Source organism: Lepidochelys olivacea (assembly GCF_965140295.1).
Source record: "Lepidochelys olivacea isolate rLepOli2 genome assembly, chromosome: 1".
Lineage (NCBI taxonomy): Eukaryota > Metazoa > Chordata > Testudines > Cheloniidae > Lepidochelys > Lepidochelys olivacea.
In genome coordinates, this window is record NC_140411.1 from 265,558,582 (window position 1) to 265,572,248 (window position 13,667).

The following is a 13,667-nucleotide window of genomic DNA, read 5'->3' on the forward strand; positions in this document are numbered from 1 at the left end:
GGAGTGTATTAAAATCGATCTAGAGGATCGGCCCAAATGATTACTAGCAGCTAAACAGGTTTTCTCCCCTACCCATTTAGAAAAAAAACAAAACAAAACAACCCTGAGAGAAACGAGCTTTAACAATCATGCTTATTGTGTAAAGGGAGGGGGAGGGGAGGAAGGGGGCCATTCCTCGCACATCAGCTTCGGTTCGGACAGGATTTATTGTCTAGGAGGAGGGGAGAGTGAGAGGACAGTGTGTGAGGGAAAACTGCGTGATCTACACACACTCTCTCTCTCTCTCTTCTGCCAGCCGACAGTGGTGGGATCAGGATCAATCCCGTTGGTGGATTTGAAAAGCCCGCGCTCTGCAAGGATTGGCCTGTGGCAACTCGTCCCCCCTTCTTTTATTGGGGGTAGGGGGAATCACTAGTTTCCCATGTAAATTGATACCTCCTCACACGGGGATTTTTGTTTATCTTCAAATCAGATTCGTCTGGCACTTACTTGGAAACCTTTATTCTCTGAAATCAGAGCACTACTAAGGAGGCGGGAGGGGGAGGGGGCATTTTTCAGTTTGTTCTCTCTTTCCTTGATTAATACCCGTTCTGTTCATACTCTCCTCCATCGCCACGTCCGCTTTCTATCCTTGTTTCTCTCCCGGGCTGTGTTTTCAGTCTTTTAACCAATTCTCTAGAAATCACATCTTACTGATGCTTCTCAGAATGACCTTCACCTGGATACATTAGGAATTCCCTAAGGGTTGGGAGGGACATTTATATCTAGTGTAAACCTCTGTTAGTTGGTCCAATTGATAACAACGGGTTGAGATTGATATCCAGTATGTGGACCTGCCGTTGGAGAAAAAGGAAACACATTTGTTTCAGAGGGTTTTACAGATATTTTCTTACAACACAAGAATGTTGAGATTCAGGAATCCTAGGTTTTATTCCAGACTCTAGAGGGGAGTGTTTTTTATAGTTAAAGACCCTTCTTCCCCTTTCCATCTTTAGTGTGACCCCCGTCTATAAAGGCCCTTCTAACTTGTCCATGTTCTAGTCCTCCCCCTTCACCATCTCCTGTCTCCTGCTCCCTCACCAAGCTCCTCGCCCCTCTGTATTCCAGTAGAAAAGTGGTTCTCACACTTTTGTACTGGTGACCCCTTTCACATAGCAAGCCTCTGAGTGCGACACCGCCTCCCTTATAAATTAAAAACACATTTAAATATATTTAACACCATTATAAATGCTGGAGGAAAAGCGGGGTTTGGGGTGGAGGCTGACAGCTCACGGCCCCACAGGTAATAAGCTCATGACTCACTGAAGGGTCCCAGCCCCCAGTTTGAGAACCCCTGAGTTAGAATATATACTCCTTCATCCTGCCTGCGTGCCAAAAATGGGGGCATGGAAACTACAGAAAAGACAGTCTCCCTGCTTTAATTTCCAGTGCCTGAAACCATAGTGATCCTTCGTAGATGCCAGGAGTTTTTGCTCAACGGTCTGAGGGGGGACAATAGTAAGGGAAGCCAAACTTCAGACAATTTAGTTGCCAAAGGAAAAATGCTCTGCTGAACATGTACGGATTGAGAGTTTTCAGAGGCTAACAACTTGGCCACACTGGGGTAGATGTTCATGGGGATAACAAAAAGGATATCCCTGACACTTTTGTGGCCAATCTGCTTAACGTTAAGTATGTACCTTAAAGCATGGAGGAGCTTAAGCATCTCAAGACAACAATTGTGAGAACATTTTAATGTGGGCAATACAATGTATTTTCCTCCAACCTTGACCAATGGCTGAACTTTTTCTTTGTGGCAATTATATTGATGTCAATGAGATTGCACTGGTGTAGACTATGAATGTTGTGATGTGCAATTGATGCACTCTGCTAGAATTAAATAAGGTTTGGGGTTGACAAGCCCATTATTATACATCCGTTTAACTTTTTTTATTAAAGATATAGAATAGGAAAAAGCAGTTCAAACATAGAAATGTAAAATATTAAACAAGGCTTGAATTTTAACAATATCCTTTGTTCTCTTTCCCTTTAGCTGGAGAGAGTTTTAGAAGGAAAACCCCTGTGATGGTATCAAAGATGGTAATAAATGTCCTTTTGGGGAGAAGATAAGAAGTTTGTTGACATGGGCTGGAGCTGTTGTTGTTAAAGTCCAAACCCATTTCATCCAAGGTGGTGTATACAATTCAGCTGGAGCTGCTAGATGTCAATGTTATCTGTGTTCCTCTCTCTGGCCAGGTCTGGTAGACATCACAGTCTCAGGATGAGGATGATGAAGGGCAAGGGTCACAGGTGATGGTGGGGATGACAGCCATGATGCTGAAACTTGCTTCAGAGGCCTCTGTCTATTCCACACACAGCCAAATCTTTTTCTTTCAGGACCCAAAAAAGAGAATGATGAGTAGAATAGCCAATCCCCTCATAATTTTGCCCACCATTTAGGCCTAATATCCAACACACCAATTTTGGTTCACTGATTTATGGATCCACATTCTCTTGTTTACCAAGCAAGATCTTAAAACAGATATTGAAATATACCAGTAGACCTTTTAATGTAAACTAATTCAGTCTTTCTGCCTCCTTTTCAGACTTTATGACATCAAAATTTGTTGTTACAGGTTATTGTGGCAACTTATTAATATTTACATACATTTTACAGAGAGCTCACAATTACGTCAATTTCTTGGCCTAATTCTCAAAATACCCCCATCCTATTTTTAAAGGGGCAGCTCACCTTTCTACCATTACAAAGTTGATATATATACTTTTTTAAAAAAAACAACAAGGAGTCTGGTGGCACCTTAAAAACTAACAGATTTATTTGGGCATAAGCTTTCATGGGTAAAAAACCACTTCTTCTTGGATCGAATCCTTGTATTAAAGACACAGAAAAGGAAGAAAAAGTTAAAGTATTTGAAAAGTAAAATATTAATAAGTAAGTCTTTCACTTTAACAACATCCCTTGTTCCCTTTCCCTGCATCTGTAGCCAGTGTTTAAAGGAAAAACACAAACAAAAACAAACCATCTAAACCTTGTTTGACAGTCTCTTTGATTATAGTAAAGATGGTAACTACTGTCCCCTAGGGAAAAGACAAGTTAGTTGAGATTGGCTGGCGCTGTTTTTGTTGCTGTTGCTACAGTTGTAAAAATCTGATCTCATTTCCTAGAAGACTGTCAGGGTTCCCTCCCCGCTCTGAACTTTGGGGTACAGATGTGGGGACCCGCATGAAAGCCCCCCTAAGCTTATTTCTACCAGCTTAGATTAAAAACTTCCCCAAAGCACAAATCCTTTGTCCTTGGAGGGTATGCTGCCACCACCAAGTGATTTAGACAAAGAATCAGGGAAAGGACCACTTGGAGTTCCTATTCCCCCAAAATATCCCCAAGCCCCTTTCCTGGGGAGGCTTGAGAATAATATCCTAACCGATTGTTTCCAAAGTGAGCACAGATCAACCCCCCTGGGTCTTAGGGCATTGAAAAAAATCAATCAGGTTTTTTAAAAAGGTAAAAGAATCACACCTCTGTAAAATCAGGGTGGAAGATAACTTTACAGGGTAACAAAAGATTCAAAAACACAGCAGAACTCCCTCTAGGCTTAGTTTCAAAGTTACAAAATACAGGAATACACCTCCCTCTAGCAAAGGGAAAATGCACAAGCTAAAACAAAAGATAATCTAATGCGCCTTGCCTTACTTACTCTTTTTGCAATATTGAGACTCATTTTAGGATGGTTTATAGGAGAAGGAGTTTTCTGAGCTGATGCTTCTCTGCTTCCCAAGAGAACACACACAAACTAAGCCCCTCCCCCAAGATTTGAAAGTATTTTCTTTCCCCATTGGTCCTTTTGGTCAGGTGCCAACCAGGTTATTTGAGCTTCTTAACCCCTTACAGGTAAGAAGGAATCCTAGGCTACCCTTAGATGTATGGTTATGAGAAAGACAAAACGAGAAAAATGTGCACAAAAGGGGAAAGAAAATAAGAGCAAAGATAGAAAATGTACCTTCTGTCTTTGGTATTGACTTTCACTTACAACCTCACTTTTGGAAAACCACAGGAAGAGCACATGGTCTTACCTGCCACTCTGAGACCTGGCAAACTTGTACTAGCCTCAAGTTTTTTAGGGTATGACATTTAGCTGCCTATTTCAAGTCACAGACTTTCAGTTGCACAATATGCAGTCCTGGTCAGTGTTGGGATTATCTGAAATAATTAATAAGGGAAACCTCTATGTTTCCCATTTGTTAGAACTCCTACTTTGCAAACATATCTATGTGCAACTGAAGTTCTGCCGGCTTCTTGTAGTGTTCTCTCTTTGTTCAGGGAGAAATAACCTGGTATTCAGAGTACTAGTAATCCTCCTGTGAGACTGAGAGGCATGAACAAAAGGTATCTATTTAAAAATAATCATCAGTAGTAAATAGGAAAAGTAACCAGAATGTTGTATCGTTTAAAACTCCTGCGGCTTAAAAAACAACAACAACAAGAACAACGTCCATCAGAGGACAAAAAGAAAAGGAGTACTTGTGGCACCTTAGAGACTAACCAATTTATTTGAGCATAAGCTTTCGTGAGCTACAGCTCACTTCATCGGATGCATACCGTGGAAACTGCAGCAGACTTTATATACACACAGAGAATATGAAACAATACCTCCTCCCACCCCACTGTCCTGCTGGTAATAGCTTATCTAAAGTGATCATCAGGTGGGCCATTTCCAGCACAAATCCAGGTTTTCTCACCCTCCACCCCCCCCCCCACAAATTCACTCTCCTGCTGGTGATAGCCCATCCAAAGTGACCTCTCCTGCTGCTGATAAGGAATGAGAAAGGGCGACAAGTTTTTCAAGGGCTTTTGAGAACCCCCTTCAGATAACGTCCACCCATGCTTTCCAAAGATATGAGGGTTCCTACTAAACGGGTACAGTGTAGCCTTTGCCTTGCCACACGTGCAGGTATAAACTCCTTTTCTAAGTATTGCCCCCGAGCCCCCCCTTTGCATCTAAGCAATTCAGAAGCTGACCCCTTCCCAACATGAAACAATGATTTCTGCCTCTGAGGTAGAGGAACGAGTTCCTTTCTCTGGAATGGGAAAGCAGGCTGGTTTTGTGAGCGATTATTTCTGTAGTCGTTTTTATGCATTAGTCACACTGTGACTGTGACACATGTACTGTGAAAGAAACAGTAAGAATGAGCATACCACCAAATGAACAAATTTAAGGAATGGAAGAAAAAAATGCGGTGTCCCCCGCTTTATCTTTTGATGAAGAAATGTGCACGTTTCGTTCACATTAACCCTCCCTGTACAGCCTTTGGAAAACACAGGGGAGAGACGATGCGTCCGGAAACCTGATTGGTCAGATTTTGATGCAGTCTGTAAATGTTTGAAAATCAGAGGATGGTTTAAAAAAAAAAAAAAGCCACAAATATGAAGATCTCTGGATGGAAGACCCTCCAGAAAGGAAGATCATAAGCTAAGGACAAATACAAAGTTCAGCGGGGAAGTGGCTCTTATTTTGCACAATTCACAGAGACGGGCGATATTGCCAGAAACCGCGGGGTTGCATTACAATCCTAATTGCTGCAAGCAGGACTTTTTCGTGGATTCTAAGGCCAGAAGGGATCATTGTGACCATCTAGTTTTGACAGTGTGTCTCGGTATAACAAACGAAGGACTTATCCTGGATCGGATCGAATCTATCTATTTTAACTTCCTTCTTTAATTCAAATCTAGAGCAGCGTACCCCTGCCACCAACGGCGGGTGAGCTGGGAAGGAAGAGGAGAGGAGGGACAGCAAACTCACTAACCCGCCTCTTTTCTTCCGAAGCACGCCTTATGCAGGCATCGGCAACCGGAGGAGGGGGAGTTCGGTGGAAAACAGGGCCAAGGCTCCACCCCTTTTCTTGAGAGTTCTCAAACAGGTCGGCTCCCAGACCATATACGGAGAGTAGAACGAGCCGAAGCAACTTGCTCGTTCTGGTTTTCTGAGAGCGCTGGTTGTAAGGTCGTAGCACTATGTCTGGTCGCGGCAAAGGTGGTAAGGGCTTGGGAAAGGGGGGTGCTAAGCGCCATCGCAAGGTACTCCGTGATAACATTCAGGGTATCACGAAGCCGGCTATTCGTCGTTTGGCGCGCCGTGGTGGCGTAAAGCGTATTTCTGGCTTGATCTATGAAGAAACCCGAGGAGTGCTGAAAGTGTTTTTAGAGAACGTGATCCGTGACGCTGTCACTTACACTGAACATGCCAAGCGAAAGACCGTGACTGCTATGGACGTAGTTTATGCTCTGAAACGCCAGGGTCGCACTCTCTACGGCTTCGGGGGCTAAGTTTCCATCGGCCTTTAAAGTTGAAACATCCTCAAAACCACAAAGGCTCTTTTAAGAGCCACCCACATTTTCACAACGAGAGCTTAATTACTAGTCTGGTTTTGAAATTGCAGAGTGTGTGTGCGCGTGTGCGCGCGCGATAAATTATGTGTATTGTTAAGTTTTCGGAGTGTTTTATTTTCTCACTTTCCCTAAATCATAGATCACGTGGAAAGAGAAGGATTAATGTTCTTTCGCTGCAGAGGGGAGGGGGGGGCACTAAACCCCGTGGTCAAAAGCTTTAGGGCCGACCTTTATGCTCAGACAAAATCTGTTTCGTCAGCTCTCCGGGTAACGAGAGGCAGAACAGCGTGGGGTTCGCGGGAAGACCTTTCTGCTGCCTTACCCGCGTCGTGATAGCTCGAGAAACAATTGATGGGTAAAATGCAATAACGTCCACTCTGACTAAAAACACTAGTGTCCGTTTTGGTTCCTCCCGCATTTGGGGAGGACAAAAGAGATTTCCCGCTTTGTTCCACAAGGCCCCCTATTTCATACACACTTTTTCATTTTGGTGGAGAAGATATGGGGGGCATGAGAAGATGTCAATCGAGAACATATGTAAGAATTACAATTGAGAAGTGACCTTTGGTGGCCTCTGAAGCTTAAGGCAGGACTGAAGGAGAGTAAAGAGGTCCTTCCTTCATAAGGAGTCAAGCGCTGTCACCTTCTAAAAGCCGATAAATTAGCACACGAAGAGACTTTTCTATGTAGTCAACACATCCTGTGGTTTCAGTGTTACCTTCCGGGGATTCGTGCTCGTGCAAGTTGTTCATATGTAAGATACCGAACATCATTCACGCTTCTTCGCAGTACTGTATCCGAGATTTGGCCCGTTTGGAAGCGAAATATGAGACGACGAGCCGCCTCTTTAAAAGAGAGAGAGGTAGAAGGTGAGGGAGGGAGCGGCGGAGTTTCAGGGAGAGGGGGGAACCGCAAGAATCGGACTATGGGGACATCCAGAGAGCGCGAGTTTAGTGACCTGACCGTTAAAAGCCAGTTTGGGCGAGACTTGTCCCGCCGACGCTGGGGGGTGGGGAAGGGCGGGTCGGATGTTTCGCTGCACAAGCGCGGGCTTTTCAAATGTTCAAATTGTCCAATGATAGCTGTCTCCATGTCAACAACGAATCAGAAAGGAGCACTGGGCTATATATACCACCGGAGCCGGGGGGCTCTACCTTACTTTGTTCCTTTGCGCTGTTTGTCTCAGAGTTGCGATTGAGGGTTGCTGAGAATGGCCCGGACCAAGCAAACCGCCCGTAAATCCACCGGTGGCAAAGCCCCCCGTAAGCAGCTGGCCACTAAAGCTGCCCGGAAGAGCGCGCCTGCTACTGGGGGAGTGAAGAAACCCCATCGCTATCGACCCGGCACCGTGGCCCTGCGGGAGATCCGCCGCTACCAGAAATCTACCGAACTGCTCATCCGCAAGCTGCCCTTCCAGCGCCTGGTGCGTGAAATCGCCCAGGACTTCAAGACCGACTTGCGCTTCCAGAGCTCGGCCGTTATGGCCCTGCAGGAGGCCAGCGAAGCCTACTTGGTGGGGCTCTTTGAGGACACCAACCTGTGTGCTATTCACGCCAAGAGAGTCACCATCATGCCCAAAGACATCCAGTTAGCCCGGCGTATCCGAGGCGAGAGAGCTTAAAAGTTTACACCCACCACCTTTTGGCAACTAGGAAACCATTACGAAAGATCCAAAGGCTCTTTTAAGAGCCACCACATTCACATTCAAAAGAAGCTGCAACACACTCGTTATTTGTGCAGCCTTGACAGTCATAAAATTGTGTATCAATATCCTTTGAAATCTTACGATTCTAACTGTATTGCCTGTAATGAGAAAATGTCCCTTTAAATTTCAAATTACTAATCAAATGTAAATTGAGTTTTTGCATGATTTGTTCCTGGTTTGGGGCGGTGGGTGTTTTAACGAGGCTTGTTTGAACATGTCACTGCCACTGACTAACACACGAGATTTGTATTCTTTTATGTTCTTTAAACTGTTAGGAGAAAAATCCCATAGGCACCTACATTTCTACCTCTAGTTATGCTCACTACTGCCTCACGGTAGGCATTGTCATCTCCTGCCTAAACCACAAAACAATGTACACAAACCAGTGGAAGACAGGCACACCTATCTCAGGCCTACGGCTGGGTATGGAAAGTCTAAAGAGCATTCTAAGCGCCATCCTTAGACGAGCTCACGCAACAGACGGCACGATGTGAGACACACATAGCAGAAACCAAACTCACGAGAAGAGTTAAGTGCAGGAGGATGTATTTCGGGGAGACAGCAATTTCGACAGGGATCGGGTTGCAATGTTATGTGGTTTTCTCAGCGTTTTTTTTTTTCTTACATAAACCTGATTCGCAAGTATGACGATTGAGGCTGCACAAATAACGAGTGTGTTGCAGCTTCTTTTGAATGTGAATGTGGTGGCTCTTAAAAGAGCCTTTGGATCTTTCGTAATGGTTTCCTAGTTGCCAAAAGGTGGTGGGTGTAAACTTTTAAGCTCTCTCGCCTCGGATACGCCGGGCTAACTGGATGTCTTTGGGCATGATGGTGACTCTCTTGGCGTGAATAGCACACAGGTTGGTGTCCTCAAAGAGCCCCACCAAGTAGGCTTCGCTGGCCTCCTGCAGGGCCATAACGGCCGAGCTCTGGAAGCGCAAGTCGGTCTTGAAGTCCTGGGCGATTTCACGCACCAGGCGCTGGAAGGGCAGCTTGCGGATGAGCAGTTCGGTAGATTTCTGGTAGCGGCGGATCTCCCGCAGGGCCACGGTGCCGGGTCGATAGCGATGGGGTTTCTTCACTCCCCCAGTAGCAGGCGCGCTCTTCCGGGCAGCTTTAGTGGCCAGCTGCTTACGGGGGGCTTTGCCACCGGTGGATTTACGGGCGGTTTGCTTGGTCCGGGCCATTCTCAGCAACCCTCAATCGCAACTCTGAGACAAACAGCGCAAAGGAACAAAGTAAGGTAGAGCCCCCCGGCTCCGGTGGTATATATAGCCCAGTGCTCCTTTCTGATTCGTTGTTGACATGGAGACAGCTATCATTGGACAATTTGAACATTTGAAAAGCCCGCGCTTGTGCAGCGAAACATCCGACCCGCCCTTCCCCACCCCCCAGCGTCGGCGGGACAAGTCTCGCCCAAACTGGCTTTTAACGGTCAGGTCACTAAACTCGCGCTCTCTGGATGTCCCCATAGTCCGATTCTTGCGGTTCCCCCCTCTCCCTGAAACTCCGCCGCTCCCTCCCTCACCTTCTACCTCTCTCTCTTTTAAAGAGGCGGCTCGTCGTCTCATATTTCGCTTCCAAACGGGCCAAATCTCGGATACAGTACTGCGAAGAAGCGTGAATGATGTTCGGTATCTTACATATGAACAACTTGCACGAGCACGAATCCCCGGAAGGTAACACTGAAACCACAGGATGTGTTGACTACATAGAAAAGTCTCTTCGTGTGCTAATTTATCGGCTTTTAGAAGGTGACAGCGCTTGACTCCTTATGAAGGAAGGACCTCTTTACTCTCCTTCAGTCCTGCCTTAAGCTTCAGAGGCCACCAAAGGTCACTTCTCAATTGTAATTCTTACATATGTTCTCGATTGACATCTTCTCATGCCCCCCATATCTTCTCCACCAAAATGAAAAAGTGTGTATGAAATAGGGGGCCTTGTGGAACAAAGCGGGAAATCTCTTTTGTCCTCCCCAAATGCGGGAGGAACCAAAACGGACACTAGTGTTTTTAGTCAGAGTGGACGTTATTGCATTTTACCCATCAATTGTTTCTCGAGCTATCACGACGCGGGTAAGGCAGCAGAAAGGTCTTCCCGCGAACCCCACGCTGTTCTGCCTCTCGTTACCCGGAGAGCTGACGAAACAGATTTTGTCTGAGCATAAAGGTCGGCCCTAAAGCTTTTGACCACGGGGTTTAGTGCCCCCCCCTCCCCTCTGCAGCGAAAGAACATTAATCCTTCTCTTTCCACGTGATCTATGATTTAGGGAAAGTGAGAAAATAAAACACTCCGAAAACTTAACAATACACATAATTTATCGCGCGCGCACACGCGCACACACACTCTGCAATTTCAAAACCAGACTAGTAATTAAGCTCTCGTTGTGAAAATGTGGGTGGCTCTTAAAAGAGCCTTTGTGGTTTTGAGGATGTTTCAACTTTAAAGGCCGATGGAAACTTAGCCCCCGAAGCCGTAGAGAGTGCGACCCTGGCGTTTCAGAGCATAAACTACGTCCATAGCAGTCACGGTCTTTCGCTTGGCATGTTCAGTGTAAGTGACAGCGTCACGGATCACGTTCTCTAAAAACACTTTCAGCACTCCTCGGGTTTCTTCATAGATCAAGCCAGAAATACGCTTTACGCCACCACGGCGCGCCAAACGACGAATAGCCGGCTTCGTGATACCCTGAATGTTATCACGGAGTACCTTGCGATGGCGCTTAGCACCCCCCTTTCCCAAGCCCTTACCACCTTTGCCGCGACCAGACATAGTGCTACGACCTTACAACCAGCGCTCTCAGAAAACCAGAACGAGCAAGTTGCTTCGGCTCGTTCTACTCTCCGTATATGGTCTGGGAGCCGACCTGTTTGAGAACTCTCAAGAAAAGGGGTGGAGCCTTGGCCCTGTTTTCCACCGAACTCCCCCTCCTCCGGTTGCCGATGCCTGCATAAGGCGTGCTTCGGAAGAAAAGAGGCGGGTTAGTGAGTTTGCTGTCCCTCCTCTCCTCTTCCTTCCCAGCTCACCCGCCGTTGGTGGCAGGGGTACGCTGCTCTAGATTTGAATTAAAGAAGGAAGTTAAAATAGATAGATTCGATCCGATCCAGGATAAGTCCTTCGTTTGTTATACCGAGACACACTGTCAAAACTAGATGGTCACAATGATCCCTTCTGGCCTTAGAATCCACGAAAAAGTCCTGCTTGCAGCAATTAGGATTGTAATGCAACCCCGCGGTTTCTGGCAATATCGCCCGTCTCTGTGAATTGTGCAAAATAAGAGCCACTTCCCCGCTGAACTTTGTATTTGTCCTTAGCTTATGATCTTCCTTTCTGGAGGGTCTTCCATCCAGAGATCTTCATATTTGTGGCTTTTTTTTTTTTTAAACCATCCTCTGATTTTCAAACATTTACAGACTGCATCAAAATCTGACCAATCAGGTTTCCGGACGCATCGTCTCTCCCCTGTGTTTTCCAAAGGCTGTACAGGGAGGGTTAATGTGAACGAAACGTGCACATTTCTTCATCAAAAGATAAAGCGGGGGACACCGCATTTTTTTCTTCCATTCCTTAAATTTGTTCATTTGGTGGTATGCTCATTCTTACTGTTTCTTTCACAGTACATGTGACACAGTCACAGTGTGACTAATGCATAAAAACGACTACAGAAATAATCGCTCACAAAACCAGCCTGCTTTCCCATTCCAGAGAAAGGAACTCGTTCCTCTACCTCAGAGGCAGAAATCATTGTTTCATGTTGGGAAGGGGTCAGCTTCTGAATTGCTTAGATGCAAAGGGGGGGCTCGGGGGCAATACTTAGAAAAGGAGTTTATACCTGCACGTGTGGCAAGGCAAAGGCTACACTGTACCCGTTTAGTAGGAACCCTCATATCTTTGGAAAGCATGGGTGGACGTTATCTGAAGGGGGTTCTCAAAAGCCCTTGAAAAACTTGTCGCCCTTTCTCATTCCTTATCAGCAGCAGGAGAGGTCACTTTGGATGGGCTATCACCAGCAGGAGAGTGAATTTGTGGGGGGGGGGGGTGGAGGGTGAGAAAACCTGGATTTGTGCTGGAAATGGCCCACCTGATGATCACTTTAGATAAGCTATTACCAGCAGGACAGTGGGGTGGGAGGAGGTATTGTTTCATATTCTCTGTGTGTATATAAAGTCTGCTGCAGTTTCCACGGTATGCATCCGATGAAGTGAGCTGTAGCTCACGAAAGCTTATGCTCAAATAAATTGGTTAGTCTCTAAGGTGCCACAAGTACTCCTTTTCTTTTTGTCCTCTGATGGACGTTGTTCTTGTTGTTGTTGTTTTTTAAGCCGCAGGAGTTTTAAACGATACAACATTCTGGTTACTTTTCCTATTTACTACTGATGATTATTTTTAAATAGATACCTTTTGTTCATGCCTCTCAGTCTCACAGGAGGATTACTAGTACTCTGAATACCAGGTTATTTCTCCCTGAACAAAGAGAGAACACTACAAGAAGCCGGCAGAACTTCAGTTGCACATAGATATGTTTGCAAAGTAGGAGTTCTAACAAATGGGAAACATAGAGGTTTCCCTTATTAATTATTTCAGATAATCCCAACACTGACCAGGACTGCATATTGTGCAACTGAAAGTCTGTGACTTGAAATAGGCAGCTAAATGTCATACCCTAAAAAACTTGAGGCTAGTACAAGTTTGCCAGGTCTCAGAGTGGCAGGTAAGACCATGTGCTCTTCCTGTGGTTTTCCAAAAGTGAGGTTGTAAGTGAAAGTCAATACCAAAGACAGAAGGTACATTTTCTATCTTTGCTCTTATTTTCTTTCCCCTTTTGTGCACATTTTTCTCGTTTTGTCTTTCTCATAACCATACATCTAAGGGTAGCCTAGGATTCCTTCTTACCTGTAAGGGGTTAAGAAGCTCAAATAACCTGGTTGGCACCTGACCAAAAGGACCAATGGGGAAAGAAAATACTTTCAAATCTTGGGGGAGGGGCTTAGTTTGTGTGTGTTCTCTTGGGAAGCAGAGAAGCATCAGCTCAGAAAACTCCTTCTCCTATAAACCATCCTAAAATGAGTCTCAATATTGCAAAAAGAGTAAGTAAGGCAAGGCGCATTAGATTATCTTTTGTTTTAGCTTGTGCATTTTCCCTTTGCTAGAGGGAGGTGTATTCCTGTATTTTGTAACTTTGAAACTAAGCCTAGAGGGAGTTCTGCTGTGTTTTTGAATCTTTTGTTACCCTGTAAAGTTATCTTCCACCCTGATTTTACAGAGGTGTGATTCTTTTACCTTTTTAAAAAACCTGATTGATTTTTTTCAATGCCCTAAGACCCAGGGGGGTTGATCTGTGCTCACTTTGGAAACAATCGGTTAGGATATTATTCTCAAGCCTCCCCAGGAAAGGGGCTTGGGGATATTTTGGGGGAATAGGAACTCCAAGTGGTCCTTTCCCTGATTCTTTGTCTAAATCACTTGGTGGTGGCAGCATACCCTCCAAGGACAAAGGATTTGTGCTTTGGGGAAGTTTTTAATCTAAGCTGGTAGAAATAAGCTTAGGGGGGCTTTCATGCGGGTCCCCACATCTGT

At 45.3% G+C, this 13,667-nt stretch overlaps 4 protein-coding genes across 4 annotated transcripts; 2 read left to right on the top strand and 2 right to left on the bottom strand.

Moving 5' to 3' along the window:
• The first annotated feature begins 5,980 nt into the window (after positions 1-5,980).
• Positions 5,981-6,372, top strand: LOC311527954 (histone H4). Its single transcript, XM_084642457.1, has one exon. It carries the CDS (start codon positions 6,011-6,013, stop codon positions 6,320-6,322), a length of 312 nt encoding a protein of 103 aa, XP_084498583.1. The 5' UTR covers positions 5,981-6,010; the 3' UTR covers positions 6,323-6,372.
• Positions 6,373-7,559: 1,187 nt separating this feature from the next.
• Positions 7,560-8,233, top strand: LOC311527934 (histone H3.2). The gene has a single exon (XM_084642403.1). The coding sequence runs from the start codon at positions 7,596-7,598 to the stop codon at positions 8,004-8,006; it is 411 nt and encodes a 136-aa protein (XP_084498529.1). The 5' UTR covers positions 7,560-7,595; the 3' UTR covers positions 8,007-8,233.
• Positions 8,234-8,638: 405 nt separating this feature from the next.
• On the bottom strand, positions 8,639-9,313 carry LOC311527938 (histone H3.2). Its single transcript, XM_084642417.1, has one exon. The coding sequence runs from the start codon at positions 9,275-9,277 to the stop codon at positions 8,867-8,869; it is 411 nt and encodes a 136-aa protein (XP_084498543.1). The 5' UTR covers positions 9,278-9,313; the 3' UTR covers positions 8,639-8,866.
• A 1,187-nt stretch (positions 9,314-10,500) lies between these two features.
• LOC311527962 (histone H4) lies at positions 10,501-10,892 on the bottom strand. Its single transcript, XM_084642469.1, has one exon. The coding sequence runs from the start codon at positions 10,860-10,862 to the stop codon at positions 10,551-10,553; it is 312 nt and encodes a 103-aa protein (XP_084498595.1). The 5' UTR covers positions 10,863-10,892; the 3' UTR covers positions 10,501-10,550.
• Positions 10,893-13,667: the final 2,775 nt, after the last annotated feature.